The sequence below is a fragment of the Nelumbo lutea genome, chromosome 3 (assembly GCF_056320005.1).
Source record: "Nelumbo lutea isolate HS-2025 chromosome 3, American lotus-T2T, whole genome shotgun sequence".
Lineage (NCBI taxonomy): Eukaryota > Viridiplantae > Streptophyta > Magnoliopsida > Proteales > Nelumbonaceae > Nelumbo > Nelumbo lutea.
Window position 1 is genome coordinate 66,810,209 of NC_142686.1, and position 22,259 is coordinate 66,832,467.

General features: G+C 36.8%; 1 protein-coding gene across 1 annotated transcript in view; it reads left to right on the top strand.

The window, feature by feature from the left end:
- LOC148865401 (uncharacterized) overlaps positions 1-22,259 on the top strand; it is a 48,540-nt gene that overhangs the window by 11,199 nt on the left and 15,082 nt on the right. Inside the window, exons 2-5 of the mRNA XM_088975390.1 lie at positions 5,222-5,277; positions 12,387-12,511; positions 13,023-13,117; positions 21,806-22,011. Of these exons, the coding sequence (XP_088831516.1) occupies positions 5,222-5,277; positions 12,387-12,511; positions 13,023-13,117; positions 21,806-22,011 (482 nt within the window). The remainder of the gene's footprint in view (positions 1-5,221; positions 5,278-12,386; positions 12,512-13,022; positions 13,118-21,805; positions 22,012-22,259) is intronic.

Genomic DNA, 22,259 nt, shown 5'->3' on the forward strand with positions numbered 1-22,259 from the left:
TTTAATTGCTTTTTAAGAAGATATTTTATTGGAACGAATGAATGAACAACATTAGCAAATAGGGGGTTACCACACCCCTCCTAAGCATAGAATTTTAAAATGGCGCATGCCTAGGTTGAGGCACAAGGTGCAACAGGCGCACGCCTAGGTGCAACAGGCATGCACCTTTTGAAAGGGGGTGCGCCTAGGACCTGGGTGAGGCACATACCCTAAAATGCACCTCGTCTGTGCGCCTAGGCACGCCTGCCTTGTAAATCACTGGAAAGATTTGGGACCTAATTGAAGAGTCATTGGAAGAGTTGAGAGGAGGGAGGTGAAAAGAGATAAAATGACTGATCATGAGGGTAGTAAGGAGAAAATTAGCTGTAACCTAAAGATGATAGTATGAGCAAAGGGGTAGAAAGAGAGTGAAAAAAGGGAAGAGAACTTGGTGGCAATGTTTGTGGAGAAAATTAGCTGTAAGCTAAAGGATCTAAATGAATTGAAAACTTACACAATGACTACGAAAACTGAAGGGAAGGTGAGGAAAAAGGAAGCTGAGTGAGGCTAGGAGATTGAAACTAGATGTGGAGGGCGATGGGGAATTCAGTAAGAGGTAGGGTAGAAGAAGAGGGGCAAAATAAATTGGTTTGTCGAGTGAAGGGGATACAAAAAATTGCAGTTTAGAAATGAAGTTGATCAATTTGAGTGTTCAAGGGTTAGGGAGTGCAAGGAAGAGAGCATTAATAAAGGATTTACTTAGATTATCATTATTTGTGGCAGATGGGCTAGAAGAATTTAAAAGGCTAGGGGTATAAGTTGGGCAGTTTGTTCGCCATGGGGATCTTTGGGAGGACTGGTGGTCCTATGCACGAAGGATGTGGTGCAAGGAGTGGAGGAACTGGTGGGGAAATTCACAGTGTCAGTCAAGTTCCGACAAGTGGACAATGAATTTGAATGGGTTTTAACAAACATTTATGGGTCTAATGGATATATAGAGAGAAATGAGTTGTGGGAAGAATTAGAAGATATACGAGGCTTATGGGATGTACCGTGGTGTATTGGAGGGGATTTTAATGTAATAAGATTTGTTGAGGCATTCAATAAGGTGAGGGGATTACCATCAAAACTTGATAGATTCTTATTTACAGTAGATTGGAGGAACATTGGGGAGGTTGGTTTTGAGGGATTTACCAAGGTTAACTTTTGATCATTGGCCAATTTCTTTGTTCAGGGATGATTTAAGGGGGAGGGGTCCGACTCCTTTCTGGTTTGAGAATATGTGGCCCTATCACCTAGGGTTCAAATAAAAAGTTAAGGAGTGGTGGATAGAGAGTAACCCAAGGTTTCATTGGTAGGGCATGAAGTTCCATCATAAGCTAAAAGAGCTGAGAGCAAAAAATTAAGGATTGGAACATACATCATTTTGGGAAACCAGAGGAAAAAAAGCAAGAGGTAATTGATCAAATTGAGATGTTGGAAATAAAGAAGTTGAGGGAACCTTTGGAGGAAGGGAAAAACAGGGGAGAGGGACCTTAAGGAAGATACCAGAAGACATCTTGTTCAAAGAAGAAATTAGTTGGAGATAGAAGTCTAGACAAAATTGGATAAAGGGGATTGAAGTACAAAGTTCTTCCTTTCTCTAGCAAATGATAGGAGGAAAAACTTCATCTCTAAGTTAGAGATTGAAGGTGAAACAATCGATCAACAAAGTGAAATTGCTGGAGCCTTTGTGAACCATTTTAAATCGATATTTAGAAAGTCCCTTACTAAGTGGTTAAGTCTGGATGGGTTGGATTGGCCTTATTTGTCAGGAGATCACAAGATTTGGTTAGAAAGGAGGTTTGAACTAGAGTAAATAAAGGAAGTGATTTTCTCGATGGATAGAGCTAAAAGATAAGGTCCAGATGGGTTTAAAATGGCCTTTTATCAAGACTGTTGGGACATCCTCAAAGAGGATATTCTAAGGGTATTCAATGAGTTCTTTAGTAGAGGGTAATAAATCCAGGGCTGAACTCAATGTTCATTGCTTTGATTCTGAAAAAAGTTAGGGCAGTTTATCCTAAGGAATTTAGACCCATCAGCTTGGTTAATAGCTTGTATAAAATCATCATTGAGGTGCTGTTTTGGAGAATTAAATCAGTGCTTCCTTCTATTATCTCCCCAAATCAAGGAGGTTTTGTTTTGAATAGGCAGATCATTGATTGAATTCTAATTGCTAACAAGAGTGTGGAGGAGGTGAAAAGAACTTGAAAAAAAAGGCTTAGTTTGTAAGCTTGGTTTGGAGAAAGCATATGCTTTAGTGGACTCAAACTTTCTATTGGAGGTAATGAGAAACTGTGGGTTTGGAGATAAGTAGTGTAAGTGGGTTCATGGTTGCATAAGTACCTGTCACCATTCAATTTTGCTAAATGGTACAGTTGTGGACCACTTTCCTGCTATCGGAGGAATTAGACAAGGGGGATCCCCTAGCCCCTTTCTTATTGACCTTGGTAGCTGATGTGCTAGGTATTCTAATCTAGAGAACAGATTTGAGGGGTCTGGTGAGAGGCTAGATAGTGGGAAGGGAAAGAGTGCCCATTACTTATCTGTAATTTTCCGATGACACCATATTATTTTGTGAGTGAGAATCTTGAGATAATAAGATTTGGGTGAGAAACTTGAAAGTGGTGTTCCAAGTGTCTGAGAAGATGTCAAATCTGAAAATTAACTTCAATAAGAGCTGTGTGGTGGGGATCAATATGGATGTAAGAGAGGTGTTAGAGTGTGCAACTATTTTGGGCTGTGAAGTATCTCAGTGGGCAATGAATTACTCGGGATTACCCTTGGGAGGAAACCCAAGAAATATAAGTTTCTGGAACCGGATGGTGGATAGGTTTACAAAAAAGATTTGCCTCTTGGAAGAGGAATTGTCTGTCCTTGGGTGGAAGAATTACATTGATCAGATCACCTTTCTTCCATCATTGTTCAAAATTGTTGTGGAGGTTACTAATAGACAAGGGTAAATGTGGACAAAAGTGATCTTAGGCATCCATGGGTTGGCAGCTGATGGTTGGGATGTGGAAGTTTTGGCATGAGCAACTAGTGTGGCACCTTGGAAAGCTATTCATGCCATCCTTAAGTATTTCATACCCTTTGTTAGGTACAACCTATGTTCTGGGCATTTGGTAAGATTTTGGGAACATCTGTGGGTGGGGGATTCACCACTTAAAAATCAATTCCCATCTTTATTCTCCCTTTCCAGGTACAAAAATGAACATGTTTCCACCTTTTTATCCTCTCCTGGTATTGGGGCTTGAGCTTGACTGAGACTTGAGGTTTAGAGGGGTTTCAAAGAATCAGATGTGGATAGTGTCTTGGCTTTGATTCAAATTCTCCAAAAGGTTCTCTTGGATCCCTCTAAATTGGACTCTCAAATTTGGACTGTTTCCTCCTCTGGTTCATTTACTTGTGCTTCATTCTCAAATTTTGACCATTTTCTCCTTTCCTGTTAAAGAAGCATGGGGAAATCAGTCCTGCCAATGGTTGGGGCACTTTGTTGGGATACATTTTTGGAAAGAATACACTTGTGATCTACTTCAAAGAAAGAAGCCTTTTTGGTGCTTGTCTCTTTAACTGGTGTATGTGCTCTTTGTAAAGCCAATGGTGAGCCTTGCTACCACTTATTAATCTCTTGCACTTTTGTTTCTTCTATTTGGGATTGGTTTCTTTCTCTGTTTGGTTGCAAGTGGATTCCCCTACCAAGTCTACAAAGCTTCTTTGACTCTTCTGCTAGTAGCTGGACAAAGAAGAAGGGAAGAATATTGTGGAGATGCACAAGAGCGGTGGTTTGTTGGATAATCTGGGAGGAAAGAAATCAAAGAATTTTTGCTGAAAAAAGAGAGAAGCAAAGAGGCAACCCTAGAAGTGAAAAATAGTGGAGATATTTAATGACATTCACACAGAGACTCTACTGAATAACTGGAAGGAAGTAGTAATTGCCGGCTCTCAGCTCCAAGTAGAAGTGTTACTCAACCACCATGGACTCTGCCTTGTGCAGGTTTTGTCAAGTTAAACTTTGATGGAAGCAGTGAAGGTAACCTTGGGCCATTAGGGATGAGTGGATTTTTTAGGTTGGAGGAAGGTTCAGTCATAGCTTTATTTTCAGGCCCAATTGATGTTGGGGATTCACTGCAAGAAAAAATTATGGCTTTGGTGGAGGGTGTGAAAAGGGCTAAGGAGCTAAATGTTAACAGACTGATCATTGAAGGAGACTAAAGTGTTAATAGGTTGGTTAGTGAAGGAAGATGATGGCATGTGGACTTAAATGAATGAACATCCAGTGGCCGACTCAGGGTATGGAGGTGAGATTGCAGTTGGTAAAAAGAAGTGCCAATTCATTTGCAGATACACTTGCCAAACAAGGGGTGGGAAGGAATCAGTTGCTTTGGGCTACTTTGTAATGTTGTATCTCTTTGGGGGATAGTTAAGATGGTTTACCTCTCCCCTCCCTTGTACTTGATTCATATCTTTTAATGAAGAATTTCTGTTATTGATAAAAAATTAAGGTTTGTTGTGGCATCTATTAAACTGTTCCTCTTTGCCACAAATTGTTAAAACTTGGTAACAATGCAAATCCATTCCTCTTTCTCTTTTCTTTTCCCCTGTCTTCCTCTTTTCTTGACATTCCTATATAATATGTCTTAATCTCTTCTGTTGTGCTTTGGGATTTTTTCCAATTCTGCCCCTTTACTTTTAATGCCCTCTTCTGTTCAACATATTTGACTTGTTTTATTTTAACTTAAAAAGTGGGTCCCATATATAATCTCTTCATTTGACTCACGAGGATGACACACCACAATATCTTCTTTTAGGTGCTGTAGATAGTTTTATTTTTATGCGACTAAACCATCTTAATCTACTTTCCCTCATTTTATCACCTAATGGGGCTATTTATAGATTCCTATGAAATGTTCATTTCTGATTTCATATTTTCTGGTTTTCCCACCCATTCATTCAAAATTTACATCTTTTCAGGCGCCTTCTAGTATAAATGTAGAAAAATAAGCAGGACTATGGTCAGATGAGAATCCAGTGGAATTACTGTAATGCTTAAGCTACTTTTTGATGCATCCAATGCATTTTATATTTGTTTTTATGATTATGTTCCTCGTAGGTCGTGTTTACTTCTAAATGCTCTTTTTTTTTCCTCTAAAAAAGTACAAGTGATCTGATCATGTTTACCATGTTGCGAATCCTACAGCATGCAGTTTCTGCATCATTGGCTGATGAGGAAGGGGAAACAGTTGTTTTTCCTAGGTAATTTCCTCATTTCAATTGAGATTCTTAATTGCTATATAATTTGCATTACCTTTGAGTCTTTTCTGTTTCAGTTAAATGTGAAATCAAACATATGTGACAGAGTATATTGTACAACTGAAAACTTACCACTATGTAAATGTTGCTATCTACCTATAAAAAAATGTTATCCATCTTAGGTTCCTTATGGTTCTCTGTGGTAATAATCTATGTTTCCTGAATTATGTTTATCATTACTTTTATTGATCGATGACTTAAAAACTGATGGTGAAGTAATATATAAGGAGGTAATTTAACATAAGTTACAAACTTCAAAGCCTTTGACAACATTTTACAGCATACCACACACCTTAGCCCCTTTATTCTGGCATTGCAGAATACAAGTACATACCATCCCTCTGAACTCCAGACAATACCGAAGAATCTGCTGGGTTATATACCTCTGACTCTGAGATTAAACTAATATTGAAAATATTACTTCAGTCTGTAAATGGGTTGATGTATGTCTTCAGAATGAATCTTCTTCTGCCAGAGGTGTTGATGTATGCCTCCAAACTGTCCTGTGGCATATGCTGGAGGTATTGATGCCTCTGAGATGTATGCCTAATGCACGCCTCATACTGAAGAATCTGCTGGATTGTATACCTCTGACTCTGAGATTAAACTAATATTAAAACTAATACTGCAGCCGGTAAATTGGTTGATGTATGTCTTCAGAATGAATCTTCTTCTTCTGCCAGAGGTGTTGATGTATGCCTCCAAAACTGCTCTGTGGTGTATGCCAGAAGTATGCCCCTGAGATGTATGCCTCATGCATGCCTCATACAAAAAGACAGAAAGAAAAAAAGGAAAGAAAGGAAAAGAGAGGGAAGGGAAAGAAAAAGAAAGAAAGATAAGAGAAGAGAACAAAGAGAGAAAAGGAAAGGGAAAGGAAGAAAAGAGAAGGGAAAGAATGCATCTTCATTCTTCTTAATATAAGATATCTTTCATTTAGAAAAAAAGACAAGGTAAGTTCGTCTTTCCCACTTCTTCTTCTTCCTCCTCATCCCCCTCCTCTCAAGAGGGATGAATAGAGTGAGGAAAAGGGATCAACAGTCCCATCATCAAATTCTATAAAATGTTTACAATCTGAATTTTAATAAAACACATATTTACTGATAAAAAAAAAAGGATGCTTATGCCTCTTATATTCTGAACACTGCCTCATGCCTCCAGGTAGTGGAATGCCTCACATCACGCCTACACATTTTAAAACATTGCCTTATGTTGCTCCCAGCTTTCTATGGTCTTTTTAGGGGCGGGCTGGATATGAACCTAAACTTCGGCACTTTTTTTGCGCAAAGTGAACTCTCTTAGACTCATCCAAGTTCTCATGCTCGTCAGTCTGAGATTTTACCATTGCCCCTTCATAATTAAATGACAATGAGTGAGAATATAATTTAGGGGGTGGTTTTCCTTGTCTTGCTTCTGGTTACATGGTGATCTTCCACATTTTTCAATTAAAAAAGTATATACACAATTTTTTTCATAATGCTAAATGTGAAATTGTATGAGAGTAACAATCATAAAAAAAAAGAAAATACATGAGTAACAAATAAACGATATAAAAATTATTCTGAAAGGAAAAAAATCTGATTGGATGTCTAGCTGTCTGGGCAATACTGTCATGATAGTTCATGTTATTATTCAAAATTGAAAGAAAGGTGGAAGTTAGTCAATCAATAACCTTCCTTTTCATAAAGAAGTACTAGATCCTTGCTTCCAGAAAGTTTGTCTATGGGCAGCTTTCTATACTTTACAATTACCATGATGTTCACATATTACAGTCTGATAATTTTCTGTCATAGCATTCAGAATAGAGGTTCGTGGAAAAAATATTATTTTAAACACCCTATGGTTCCTTGTATTTCAATTGGACCATCTCATTTCATTCTGTCACGGTGTTTCAAACTGTCATTGACCCAGTTGGTTGAACCATTTGAATCGTAACCTGGTCAAGATTTTGGGTCCAGTTTGCATCATAGTTGTCAAGGTGCTTAGGTGAGCCTAGGTGACGCCCAGGCGCCTAGGCACCTAGGTGATGCCTACTGCCTAGGAAGTCAAATTTGAAAATATAGAATCTATAGATCCCTACCCCTCCTAAGCTGGTTTATTAGTTTTGTATACCAATCAACAAATCTGTACATTAATCATCAGCAACAAAATTTTTCAAGTATAAATTTCATGTAAAAATATAAACTGTCATTATATATTAATCATTTAAATATATTAATTTCAATATTTATCTAACCATTCAATAAAGAAAATAAGAAGCAACTAATTACTAGCCAAAGCAGAGGAGATGGATGGGGTGCAGCCCCTATTTAAGAAGAAGAAATAAGGGGGTGGAGCCCTTGTTTCATTCCTAAAAAACAGACGACTTGGAGATCCCTTGATGATTTGGACTGGAACAATGGAGACTTCCCAGTCTTCTCTTTTTTAATTGGTTCAGACTTCAGAGCTCAAACCCTAGGAAAAAACTAGAAACTTTTGTAGTTCGTAGTTTTATTTTATATTATAATTCTCATAATAAAAAATTATAACATGTAATAGGGTGTATTCTAATAAGATAAAGTAACCAATAAAAAATGATATAATACGTGCGGGCCAACAATTTCAATAGCAATCTTGCAGGTAGGTGCCCGCCTAGTTGCATAGGTGTGTGCCTAATTATTTGTGCAAGTGCCTAATAGGAAAATCATCTGGCGTTTGGGCAAGGTGACTCATTATCATAGTTTTCAAGGCACCAAGGTGAGGCTGGTCAATAGGGAGGCGCCTTGTCGCCTAGGTGATGGATTTTTTTTTTTTTTTTTATGTAGAAAACAAAGATCCTAGGGTAGTTCCCTAGGTACCATAACCATATTTCCTTAATAATTATTCATAATTTTCATAAGAAAAGTATAGAGTTCATGTTAAAGTACAGAAAATCAACATATTCATCAGAAGAAAAAGAAGAAAGAAAAGAAAATTCAAAAAGTATAGGGGCCGAACCCTTATTTTTGTTATAGGAAAAGGGGAAAAGTAGTAGTAGTTGTGCTTGGCGATAATAATAAAAAGAAATGTGTTGGTTAGACAAAATTTTAAGTTCTTCTTTATTTATTGGTTGATGTTTTAAAGTCTTTGAAGGTTCAATACAACATTTACAATGTTCGTATTGATTAAACCCTAAAAAATAAGAAAATAATAAAAAGAAATTAGTATATAAATACACAAAATTCATATTTTAGTTTAATAGTGCTTATTTTATAATTATATTGTCAAAAAATAAAGAATAAAAAAGTATTTTATAATACAAGTACAAAATTGCTTGGCGATTAGGCGAGGCGAGGCTCAAAGGGCGCCTTGTCGCCTAGGCGTCACCTTGACAACTATGGTTTGCATGAAACCCACCACTTGGTCAAAAGTCGTTCAACCTGGGCGGTTGAACTGTTGACCCGTTTGACCTGGTCATTGGGTTAGGGATTGCACACTTGATGTATGTGCAAACTTCTGGAGGCCATAACTTTGACTCGCATGTCTGGTTGGGGTGATTTATTTTTTGGTTTTGGTTAACCTTTCAAGATCTATGTGTCCTGAAGGTGCCTTGCCTTGCTATTTTTGCCAAAAAACCCTTTTTTGGCCTTAAATTGCATTTTTAGCATTTTTTTACAAATAAAAAATTTAGAACTGAATTAAAAAATATAAATTAAATATAAAATGATATTTATATATGCATATATTACATCTAAAAAATAATTATGCTTTTTTAATAATAAAATACATGTTTATACATACCTATACACACACATATATACATATATAATGTACATGTATATGTATATATGCACCAAGGTTTGAAATATCGATCGATATTGATCATACCTGATGTGAGATATGTTACAAATAAATGTGTATCCTGTTAGTTGTTTGTTTTGGGCCGATCCAATACAGGTGCATATTGGTCCGTATTGCATTGTATTGGCCAATACACACTGTTATGGATCGATATGCCGTGCCCTCCTACTAAAAAACATGAAAGTAGAGAGATTTGAACCCAGGTCGTTTGCCTAATGTAGGGAAGAACTTAAGTTTTTATGTTAATAAGTAATATGAAATAACTTTTATTAAATTTAGTATTTATATGTAATCCAAATATATAATACATATTTATGTTTAACAATTGCAACTAAAAATTAAAAAGAGTGATATTCGAAATTAATATTTTATAAACTAATGGAATAAATGTTCTATCAAATCCACATTAAAATCAAAATATGATTTTAATCTCAAGAAATTATACAAATAAAATATTAATAATAGAATAATTATTTTAGTACTTAAAATTAATATATAAATATATATATTTACATTATTAATTAATATTTTAATTTACATTACATTAAATAACAACATATTAACTATTTACAAAATATTTGATAATATGATATTCACCAAAATCCATCAAATCTAATAATCAACATTTATATAAAAAATGGTTTCTAATTTTATAAAATTTATTGAAACAAAAGTATTAATAATGGAATAATTATTTTACTAATTGAAAATTAAAAATTTGCTTATGATATGTATCTTAGAAAATTTGACAGATTTGATATTTTTTAAATTGAGATTATATATTTTTATAAATTATTATTTGATATTTTAATTTATAATTGAGAATTTAATGTTTGGTTGAATTTTTTTGTTAATGTAAAAAGGTAAAATAGTAAAATAGAAAATAGTTGATATAATAATTAAAATATAATATGTTCATATGTTATATTGTCTTGGGCTCTTGATTGTTGCATTGTCAATAAAATTGTATGATATCTATGCATCCCGCTATATTAATTATAATATGTTTTTTCATATACACTATTAAAATATTCATTTCCTACATATTTACACATTATTTGTGGCTATTTGATTTTAAATTTAGTGTTATTAATGTATTTATGGAATTTGTATGTGTTTTCCTAGCATATCCATGCGTTTCCAAAGTGTATCTGTATCCGTATCCAAGTTGTTTGATATAGTACCCAATACTGATACTTTAATCCTTGATATACACATATATGTATATATACGTATGCTGATGTGGCATGGTCTAATCCTTTCGACCCGGACGGTTGAATCGTTGGGGCCTGGAATCTAGAGGCAAAAACGGTTTGGCTTTTGGGTCAGCTTTTAAAACATTTTTTTTGATAAATGAGCTTTGAAACATTGTTCTGTTGTACTCGATTTTCTGCCAGCAATTTGTTGTTTTGCATGCTTCTTTCCACATTGAGAGTAGATTGAGAGAGGGCTTCTCAGAACTGCGAGGAAAGAAATAGTAATGATAATTATGATGAAGGAGTAGTTTCAAGTCATGTCCAAACATTGTGGTAGCTGGATAAGAACCTTTGTGATGAGGGTTCAATCCATATAAGACAAACCGTGAGCTAGTTTGAGGTGATTCATTTGCCAGTATTGATCCTCTTAACATGTAACATATTTTGGGTTGACACAAGAATATGCAAAACTAAAGATTAGTTTTCCTATCAGTTTCTCCGAAAGTCAAGTGTAAGTTGTCATTTAATTATTTAGCGGTTTAGTTAAATTAATACATTATAGTTAACATGTAATTGTATGATGGTGAAAATGTAGTAGAATCTAAATGTGGTTGGTGCAAAATTTCCAGTGGAAAAATACCTAGTTGGAACTTTGTTTCTGGGCAAATGAACATTTCCTTTTGTTTTCTTTTCCTTTTTCTGCATAAAACGATCTATGTGCCGCCCATTTGCTGCTTTCGGGATGTGGTTTCATCCATTCCAAGCTGGGCCCCACATGGGAACACCAGAAACTGTGTTTGGTGAAAATCCGGAAAACGTGTGCATTACATTCCGGATGCGAGAAATGTGATTGTAATATGAAGGTACTCTAGGTAGCTTTTCTGGAACACAGGTGCTCAACCACCACGGTTCAATCATTGCAACATACCTCCAAGGCAGAAGCCGTACCAAATGGGCTCTATGGCTGATCTTTCACCCTTCCGTGGTAGTGGAGAGACTGGTCAACCCTTTATCTAGCTGTTTGAAATGAAACATGGCAGTGGTTTTGGAAGAAGGCCCCATTCTTCCAACCTTTCTCTCACATAACTGACAGAAGAAGAGTCAAATCTTGGAGTGCTATAGCTATATCCTTGCCTTCCTCCCCTGTGGTACAAGAATGTTGGGTACCACCGTCTCAGTTCAGGGTGAAGCTAAACTTTGATGGAAGCTCCTTGGGTAATCCAGGTCAGTCGGTAGTTGGGGATGTGTACAGAAACGAGGAAGGAAAAGTTTTGGCCCTTTACTCGGGCCCAATTGGGGTTGGAGGTTCGTTAAGGGCAGAAGTAATGGTCTTACTTCAAGGTTTGAAACTGGTGAAACAATGGGGAATGCAGCGATTAGAAGTGGAAGGAGACTCCAAGCTGGTAATAGGGTGGATGCAAGCTGGAAACCTGGGAGTGTGGTCTCTTAGACAGCCTCTAAGAGAGATTATTAGCTTAGCAAGGGAGATAGGGGTGCAAGGAGTTACTAGGGAGGCTTTGTTTTTGTATGTTTTTGGTTTTCTTTTTCCATCCATTTTGTGGGTGGTAAGCTTGTAATCTTTTCAATTCTCTAATGAAAGTTACTGTTTCCTATAAAAAAAAAGAAGGGTCAAATGTTTCAAGGATGGCTTTTTTTTTTAGGCCAAAAAATAAAAACCCCATATTTACAAAGGCATTATGCTATCACCATAAAAAAATCCTTATCCACCCCAGCTTTGGCAAGTCTATCAGCCACACAATTGAGATCTCTAGGGATCCATCTGAAGTAGCAGTACAAGGAAATGTAATTTCTTTTTTCTCATTGAGATAACTGTTAGGGATGCCATGGTTTCCATTCATTAGACACTATAGTGACTTGATATCTTGGTTTTATGCATACAACCTGTTCCAATATGAGCAATACCGAGTAGTTATCTTTTTCTTTATGGCTTTAGATAGCCAAAAATCGGAGGTTTACAACTTTTTCATAGGACTGGATTAGGTTTTTCTCTGGATTTGTTGCTAATACATTTTTACACAGGGAGGGTACATGGGTTTCTTATGGTCTTAACTGGGCTCTTGCTGGAAGAGGGGTGATTGTAAAGGACAAAGCTTTTTACAACTTAAAGTCTTCTGAGCTACAACAGAAAGGTGCAGCCTCTGCAGGTATTTTGATCTTTAACCTTGATTTCTAGCATAGGAAATGGACTAGATCAAATTGGATATACCTAGATCCAAATTTGATCTGTTAATATTTGGATTCTAATTGAATTTTTGTCTGACAGATTTGGATCAGACTTGCATATTGTGAACATATATGCCAATAGCTTCTGCTATATTTGCACTTTTGCCTCTTTAGTAAACATACAAAAGTCAAACTGACCTTGCTAATTGATGCATGTTAATATTATGTAGAATGTAGCATAGATATTTAAACATTAGTGGATTAGATTGAATCAAAGTGGATTGGGGTGGATCCATATTTGATCCAATTATAAACAAGAGTGAATTCAGATTACCTTAATCAGATTGTATTTGAATTCAAGTTCAAATTCTGAAAAATTAATTCCATTTGCAGACCTATTTTTTTTGTCATTCAAGTACTACTCTTTGCAGCTTAACACATGCATGGCAGCTTCATTTGTAAGTTGTAACTTTATTTTTGGATTTCCTGTAGAGTCACTTTCTGGTCTTCCAATTCACATCAGGGGGAATGCCACTGGAGGGGCTTCCGAATTTTCTAAAGCACAATTTAGTAAACTTTTGAAACAGGTATATTTTTGTTCAAGGCTTGGATGTTTTTTCTTTTGACTTTATAAACCACATCAATGAACATGAAGACAGAGGCGTAATAACTTTGATTTCATCTTTGTCTAAACTGGCTGTATATTATAGATACCCTTTAGTTTCAAAAACTATTTATACCTTTTTAGATGGGCCTACATAACCTAAACAGGCCCTCCATCAATGAAAAGTTTAGGGCCATTTATAGCTGATATTAAAATTTTTCATTATCTCAAGTTTATCGTTCCACTTTGAAAACACTGTTGATCTTCTTCTTCAAATTTCTCAACTGAAACCCTAGACTGATCTCTTCCATTCTTTTCTATGATATTTTCCAAGCACAATAGCTGTGGAATGTCCATGGATTAAGAGAGACCAAAGAACTTACCTGATTTAAATGCTTGAAAAACGGAGACAATGACACTGTAGCTGTTGAAGTTGGGGAAAATTAAAAAGTAAAGGCACAATGGATTTAAGATGTAAGTCTGATGTTGAATATGCATTAAAGGTGAATCTTCTGATTAGGCCCCATGGATGACATGTCAAATTGACAAAGTATACCAACACTTTGTAGAGATGGAGGAGACTTACTGTATCTGAATTTTTTTAGTAATACAGACGGAAATTTCATTCATTCAATCCCCTTAGTGTTCCTGTTTACATGGACGACTTTAATACATCTAAGGCCAACGTGTCCTATCAGATTGGCCATAGTTCTGGCCATAGTTCACTTGGCATAAGGAGCCCTGTGATTGAAGCACCAGCTATATCCGGATTTACGATTAAATGAATCTTCTTTTTACCTAGAAAACTTTTATTTAGGGAAATCAGGGCAGCTTCTTGCTACCCAGTACTAGTGTGCAGTGGGTCATCACTTGCCATGACTGGTTATTTTTTTTTGTGTTGGAACTGGAAGAACGAGGACATGTTTTGAAGATTTAATGAACAGTTAAGGACACTTTTGTCCTTTATGTTTTTATCTTTTAGACTTAACCTTTGAAAAGCCAACAAAAACTATTGGCACCTTAGAGGTCGATGGAGAAGTTCGTGCAAGCAGGTTCACATCTCTTCAAGAAGAGATGTGAACCAAGGGGAAGCCAAGTCTGAAGGTCAGGGAAGCAAAGAAGGAAAGGGTACAATATTGCTGGAAGGATTAGAAGTGGTTGAATTGTTTAGGGACTTCATAAATGGAGCTTGTTCAAAAGGTAAGCAGATGAAAACAGCTTAATGAGTTAAGGGACTTCATAAATGGAGCTTGTTCGAATGTAAGAGACATATTAAGGGTTTTTTCATAGCTTTGGCTGAACATTTTGGTAGGGGAAGAAAACAGCTAATATGTTTCCCAGCAGGAAAACAGAGCCATGGATGGGGGGAAGTTAACATATTGCTTAATGAGTTTTTGGGTCAAATGGTGTCAACTGAAAAGGAAATCTTCACAAGGGAGGAGGTAGACCAGAGCAATAGCAGGGTAGAAATCATGGAACAGGAGCCTGTGGTCATGGTAAATACCAAAGGTCAGTGCAAAATGGTTCTGTACTTCAAAAAGAGAAGATTGGGACAGTAAATTTGTAATTTGAGCTAACAAACAGGTTAGTGATCGGAGGAAGGTTGTTGATTTGCTGAGCATAAGATTGAAGTTGAAAAGAATATTGATAGTAACCCCCTTTGATAAATGCAAAGCCCTCTTAGACCTGGTAGAAAATGAAGTGGAAATATTAGCTCTCAATATTCAGTCTGAGATTGGGTCCTTCACAGTTTTCAAATGGAGTCCAATGTCTAACTCCAAGGATTTCTTTGTTGAAGATGGAGTTGTGGTGCATTTAATAGGATTGCCATTCCATCTGTGGAAGCAAGAAGTGGCAGATTCTATAGCTTTGATGTGTGGAGGGTGCTTAGACGGAGCTCTCTGGGGTGATCTCCACTCTGCGGCAGTTTTGCCAAGTGGAGTAAAGCTTGAAGATATCCCACGAAAGATAGAGCTAAGATCTGAGGGGTGTTTTCTGTCTGTTTGGCTGGCCTTCGACAAGACCCCCCCTTTCAACTAATGTAATGCATCTTTATTCTTCTTAATATAAAAGATTTTTATTAAAAATAAAGAAAAAAATGATTTCCCCCCTTTCTCTTCATCCTCTCCTAACCCCCTTCTCTTAAGGAGGCTTACACCTCCTTGTGTTCGGGAGGCTTACGCCTCTTGCGATCTGAACTACACCTCACGCCTCTAGGTAGTGGAATGCCTTGCATCACGCCTCCGCGTTTTAAAACATTGACACATACATACATACATACATGCCTAAAAAAATATATACTATATATTATAAAAATATCATATATATTATATTTTATTATAAAGAATATTATAAAATATATTTTATATTCTATATATAAAAAATATATTTTTATGTTCTATATAATATAAGAACATACTATATATTATAAAAAATATGATATATAAAATATACAGATATATTTATTTTTTATCTTTTGAGCCGAACTCGAGTTCATTGAATATTTAATTGAATTGAGCTTGAGTCAGAAAATATAGTTCAAGTTGAACTCAAATCTAGTAGTATTTTAGTTGAGTTGAGCCAAGACATTCCAAAGTTCGGATTGGCTTGATTGCTTCCTTCGCAAACTCCTCCCCTCCTAAGAAGAACAAGCCCAAAATCCCACTGACTTCTATTTCCCTATTTACCACTTCTTCAAAGTCACAAGTCTTCCCTACCTTATGAACCTCATCTATCATCGGTTCATCCTCACTTTCCTCCCCTGAGTCCACTTTCATCCCCCCCTCTCTGTTTTCTTCTAAGGGAAAAGTTCTATATCTTTTCCTTTTGTATGTTCTAACCCCACCTTGACTCTTACTTCCTACATCCTCACTTCCCCCTCCCTCAATCCCTTATCCTTTTCCCCTTCTTTCTCCTCTACTAAACCATTATTCCCTTCTCCTTTGTTCCCTACTATCTCTTCCACATCTCTTGTTTCCTTTGCCCCTTCAACCCCATTCACCTCATCTCTTTTACTGCACTCTCCCTCTTCTTTGACTCTAATTTCATCTCTTCCCAGAAAAGTCATAATCATCTCTCCACTATTCTCTTCTTCAACCACCACTCTTTTCTGTCCTCAATCCTCTCCCTCAGTTCTTTCCAAAGCTCCTCTCTTACCATTAGAGGCATCCAGAATGTCTTCCCCATCCTCCCCTTTTTTCTGTTGAAGAAAACTGTCTTTAAATCCACCTGAACCTCTTCCTTCTCTTCAACACATCTCTTATCTTCCTTGTCAGATTTCTCTGTATTTGATAAATTCCTTCGAAGGAAAAACGTTCCGTTCTCCAGATGAAGCATTTGGCATTGTGAACCATCTCTTTTGTGACCTCCTCTATCGGCACCTCTTCAAGTGCTGCACCACATGCTTGATAACAATGTTCTTAGCATCTAACATTGTCCCTTGTCTCACAATTGAACTACCCAACTTGGTTGTTTTGTATCCTTGTCAGAATCTTACAATTTACGATACGATTCATGATTTGAATCATGAATCCCAAGGGTTTCGATTCGAATCTTATGTCTGAATCATTTTCTGCAAAAATCTTATGATTTTTGTTTGAATCCTACGATTTGATTCATAAATCTTATGATTTATACTATTTTTACAATTCACTATGATTCAAATAAATTCAATTAAGAATTAGTTCTCCACTTTGTTATGTTTTTGTATATATCTAGTTTTGTCAAGGGAGATTTTTTTTTTAAAGCCCTTACTTGAAAATGATTTATTTACATTATTTAAGACTAGAAATTGAGTTTATTTTCCTTTATATGTAGGATAAAGAGCCATTATATGTGGATTTGTTCGACTTTCAAGTCAAACTTGATTCTATCATCTCAGGCTTCTATTGTATAAGTGGTAAATTCTTTTATTTTAGGTACATATATTGTATATATAGATTAAAAATATGGGAAAGTCACTTTCTTATATATATTTGACCTTTTATTATATCTATATTTAATTTTTTGGCAAGTTTATAAAAAATAGAAATAATCTTACGATTTATGATACGATTCACGATTCGATTCGATTCAACTTTCTCTATGATTTATGATACGATTACGATTTTCAAAACATTCCATCAATCAACTCAACCCAAAAAGGCCTATTTAAATCTTGGACCACTGACCACTCTGCCATTATCAATGGGCCCGCTCTTCAGCCCAATACTAATTGACTCAAGTTTCCTGGGCCCACCATTATAATCCTGTCCAAAATTTATTTGTTTCTGGCCGAGGCTATCACCCTCTTTTTTGCTCACGTGCTCCCCAAGAAAATCACGTGTTGGGCAAATAAAAGCAGTCCCAACCAGTTGTAAATGTCCCTCTCTCCTGAAATGCCTGTTCACCTTCTTTTTCTCGCTTTCCAATCTCCCCTTTCTCGAGATCAGCATTATTTATTTATTTTTGATCAATAACAATAAATTCATTAATTAGACTGTAAATATAGTACAAGCAGGGAGATAAAATTTCTTAACTCCCCCTACTTGGGCCAAAGCTCCATACAAAGTCTGAAATTACTAGGCCCAAAATAAAGCTTCCCTACCCACCCCAATCTTTGCTAACTCATCAACAAATGGGTTATCAGATCTCTTCACCCGACTGAACTTCACTTCCATGTCCTTGACCAGCCACTTAAATTTTTTCTTTTCTTGTCGAGATCAGTGTTATTAAAATCATTTTTTGAAAATAGAGCAAACAATTTATTCAGCATCGAACTTTTTAACACCCAAAACTACTTCAGGCTCTCCCTCTTCTCTCATTGCTTCCAATTTGTTTGTGCCACGTGGATTCCACCAAATCCACTTGGCATCATCTTCAACCTCTTTCCCCCCAGACCACCAAGATGTTTCAGCTTCCAACACCACCCAGGGCTTCCCCCGTCTCTCTTCAGCAAAGGTATCAATCAAATGAGGAATCCTATCCGATTTGTCACCAGCAATTTTCATCTTCACTGCATGGAGATCAACAGTGTAAACATCTTCAAGAACTCCACACAGAGCTGCTATTTGGTCGAAGACGTGATCCGGCCTCAAATTGAAAGGAAGTCCAAAGATCTTCAAGGACACACTTCCCTCAGGGACTGAGATTTCATTGCAACGTGTCCACAGTTACCGTACCTTCCAGCAATTCAACATTCATGACCTCTGCCTTAAACTTCCCCAAGTCCAGCAAAGCTTTATTGTCATCAATAGGGATGGGCATAGCTAGTTCCCCAGTTGGAATTTATTCATAACATCAATAAGGATCCTTTTCCAATCATTTACTTTCTTCTTCACTGACACAATCATCTTTTTACTCCAGTCCCCCTTGTGTTCTCCCAACACAAGCCTAGGAGCACATCCAGCTCCTCACACCCATCACATCCTGCTTTTCCTTTTGACCCTCTGAACCTTGAAAATTGAAACTTCTTCTCTACCCCCAGCCCCTTCAGATTTTCCTTTTTCATCCAACATCTTTCTTCAAACTCCTGCAACACCTCAGCAACTGCAGCCCAATCTTGTCTATTTCTCCCTTCTGGCAAACAAATAGCATGTCTCCTACCATCTCCCATCACTTCATCCTGCCTTAAAAACATCCTTTACTATTTAACTTTCTTCTCAATTGAAAAGAACTTCCTGTCTCTTCTCAGCTCACTCCATCCAGGTCTTTTCACTGCATGGATTACTCCCTCAACAAATCCTTTAATCCAACCTGCAATAACTTGAGACAGGAAAACTATGGATTTCCCTTCCTCTTCAAACTTCAAAACTTCTCTACATTCCTCGAACAGAAGACTTTTTTCTCTACCATAAGTATCTTCTTCTAGGCCATTATGTATTAGCCTATTCTTCAAAGGCCTAGCAGAGAGGCATTAGGTGGGGATAAGTGACAGATTCCTAGGAGCTTCTATACATCTTTTACCCATATAAGGTGTGTGCTGAAATTGACTCTCTTTTTTTAAGTCCATGTCTCAATCTTCTATTCAACAGGTTTTTCCCTCAAAGGAAATTTGGTGCAGGTCGATTCCCCAAAGATTATGGCTTTTTTCTGGGAAGTGTACCATGGGAAAGTAAACGCTTTAGATAACTTACGAGAGAGAAGACCCTTCCTTTGTATTTTTCGCAACTGGTGTACCCTTTGTAGAGCTCATGGGGAGGATTGTTACCATCTACTCATATCTTGTCCATTCTTTGCAGAACCATGGGCTTGGCTACTCTCTTTGTTTGGGTGTAGTTGGAGCTTGCCAGCAGAGGTACGCTTGGTCTTTGACCATTCTACTTTCGGTTAGCCTACAAAAGAGGAAGATTAATGTGGAGATGTGCTCAAGCAGCCTTGATTTGGACATTATGGGAAGAAAGGAATACTGGAATTTTTCAAGAGAAGGAGAGAAGGAAATGAGCAGCTAGGAATTGAAGGATTGTGTGTTGAATAGGGCAATACATTGGTTTAAGACATTGGAAATTTTCCTTCAGTTCTCTTTTAATGACTTTTGGAGAAATTGGTTAGTAGTAGTGAGGTTCTCTTCCATCAAGAATAGGGTAGTTACAAGGTGGTTTCCCCCATCTGAAGGCTCACTGAAGCTGAACTTTGATGGGAGCAGTTTGGGCAATCTAGGGCCATCAGGAAGGGGGGGGTGTCGTTCAGAGATTCTGTTAGACCAGAATTACTAGCTGCTGTACAAGGGGTGCAATTTGCAAACCAATTTGCCAAGGTGGTGGCAGGCTGGTTGAAGAACCCTGAGGATGCTGTTTGGTGCTACAAGAACAAAATTAAGAAGATTAATTGGCTGTAAAGGATGTTGGTTTCTATTCAATGGCTGGGGAGTTCAGCAAATGCTTTGGTTGATGTGTTAGTCAAGGAAGGGGCAAATAGGGAAGAATTGTTCTGGTCTCAGCTGTGATTTCTGTACTCTTTTCCTAGTTTCTTTGCAGTCTGTTAGGAGATGCTGCAGCTTGCACCTCTCCAAGGGCTGTTGTATGAGATTATAAGTCTGAATCAGTTTCTGAATTAATAAAATTTCATTATTACTCATCAAAAAAACATTTGAAAGGCCAACAAGGTAGATTTGAGAAGCTGAGTGGTACATTGCCAAGGTAATCTTTGAATATCCCACCTATACCAGATCAGTGTTGTAAAAGTGAGGTGCAAGAAAAAGTGCATGTGCCTTCTAGTGCCCAAGGCACACACCTGAATGAAGTAGATTTAGACATTTTTTAAAATAAATAAATACTTTAATACAAAAAATAAGGAAACCTGAATATCTATAAAAAAAAATGGAAACCTGAATTTTAAAAGAAATTGATTGAATCTTTTAAAAAGCTTGTTAGATCAAATCAGAATATGTAATCATAACATGTAAAACAAATTCAAGGTGAAAGTGAAGCAAACAAGTGTGGATTGTACTGAAGCGCTTCAAGCGAGCAACAATTCAGGCATGTGAAACTCTCAACAGGTTTGTCCATCTCTTAGTTCCTCGCTTCAAGTAGCTGGTGTGATTTTATACATTTTGCATTCCTATCTTAGTAGGCTGGAGCCTTTATGGGGACCCTTTTGGCTAGTCCAAACAAGCCTGGGGGGATTCAGAGATAGTGCCACTAGGGGTTCTACTTGGGTTGGAGTAGTTAAAAAATTCAAATTGCTCTGGCCCAAAGTCTGATGCAGTGTAAACTCTTCAAACCAGAGATCAATTGTGTTGTAAAATTCTTCTTTTGTTTGAAACTATTTCTTAAGGTATTCAAAAGGTCATGTTTCTTATTTCTTTTAAAAATTTTCTAGTGCACAAGCACTAAACAAAGGTAATTTAGAAGATGATAGGCCATGTAAAGGTGCAAGCAATATAAGAATGTATAAAAACGTAACCAGAAATGCAGATTTATAAAAAGGCACTTTGGCTGAGGTGTATCACAAATGCACACCTAGGAGCACCAGGCATACACCTTTTAAAAGGGGGTTGAAGCAAGGTGCATGCCTTAATATGCACCTTATCTTACCGTGCACATAGGCATGCCTGAGTACCAGATGGGCCTGGATTACCAAGACAGCTTGTCTAAACTGACTGTTTCATATTATCTTATTCTTGCTATCCTTCTTGTATAAACTGATTCTGTAATTTGATCTGGTTTACTCCTCCCTCCTTTTTGTTTTTCTTCCCTTCTCTTGAAGGAAGAGATGCCTATGACCTTGTTTTTATTGTCTTTCAGTTATGATGGAGTCAACATGAAGGTAGAGTCTAGAAGCCTAGAACTATGGAAGGATAAAACATAAGCAGTAAAAATAAATCAAACCAAGAATTGTCAAACTAAACAAATAAGTGTATGAAATGCAAGTTTTGATGACATTGGTACAAGTGAGATGTTTAAATGAAAACGAAGAGTAACACTAAGCAGCCATTTCCGGTTTTTGTTTTCATTTTGGATCTAATAGTGTTTTAATGTATTGTTGGTTGTTCTGTTTGATTTTTACTTGGCAATGCATTAACAAATCTTAGATATTATTTTTGAGGCTAGATACTTTTCATGGATTTTACTGGCTTGTTGTATGCAAATTCTAACTTTGCATTTAATGTTTCTGTACTAGCCTGTCAAACGTTGTTGCCTATATAATTGTTACTTCTAGTTCATACCTAACAGCATTCATCTTTGATCTGTAGGTTACATCCCACTTATCTTCTATCTCAAATGTCTTTGTACATGATGGGGCTGTTTCTTCTTCTCCAAAATGTGATGCAAAAGTCCGTATTGTAAGTGACAGTCCCTCCGCTGTGTTGTCACTTTCAAATATTCTTTGGAGGACTCCTACTCGTGCAGTGTCCCATGATTCTTGCCCTGTGACTCTTTATGCTGCTACCTCTATAAGGTGATCAATGGTTCTTTTTATAATTGAATAGTTTGAAAACTTGACTGGTCCACTGGATTGATGATTTGACTGTGAACTGTTGGCTCATCGAACCACTAAAACTGGACAATAAGCATAACTTATTATGTCTCTTTTGATTTCAATAAAATGCTACACTATTTTAAAACGCCTGTTCTAAATATGCTCCTGTTTGTTCTTATTTATCACCCCTTAGCATCTGTTATCTCTGATGATCAAGTGCATATTAA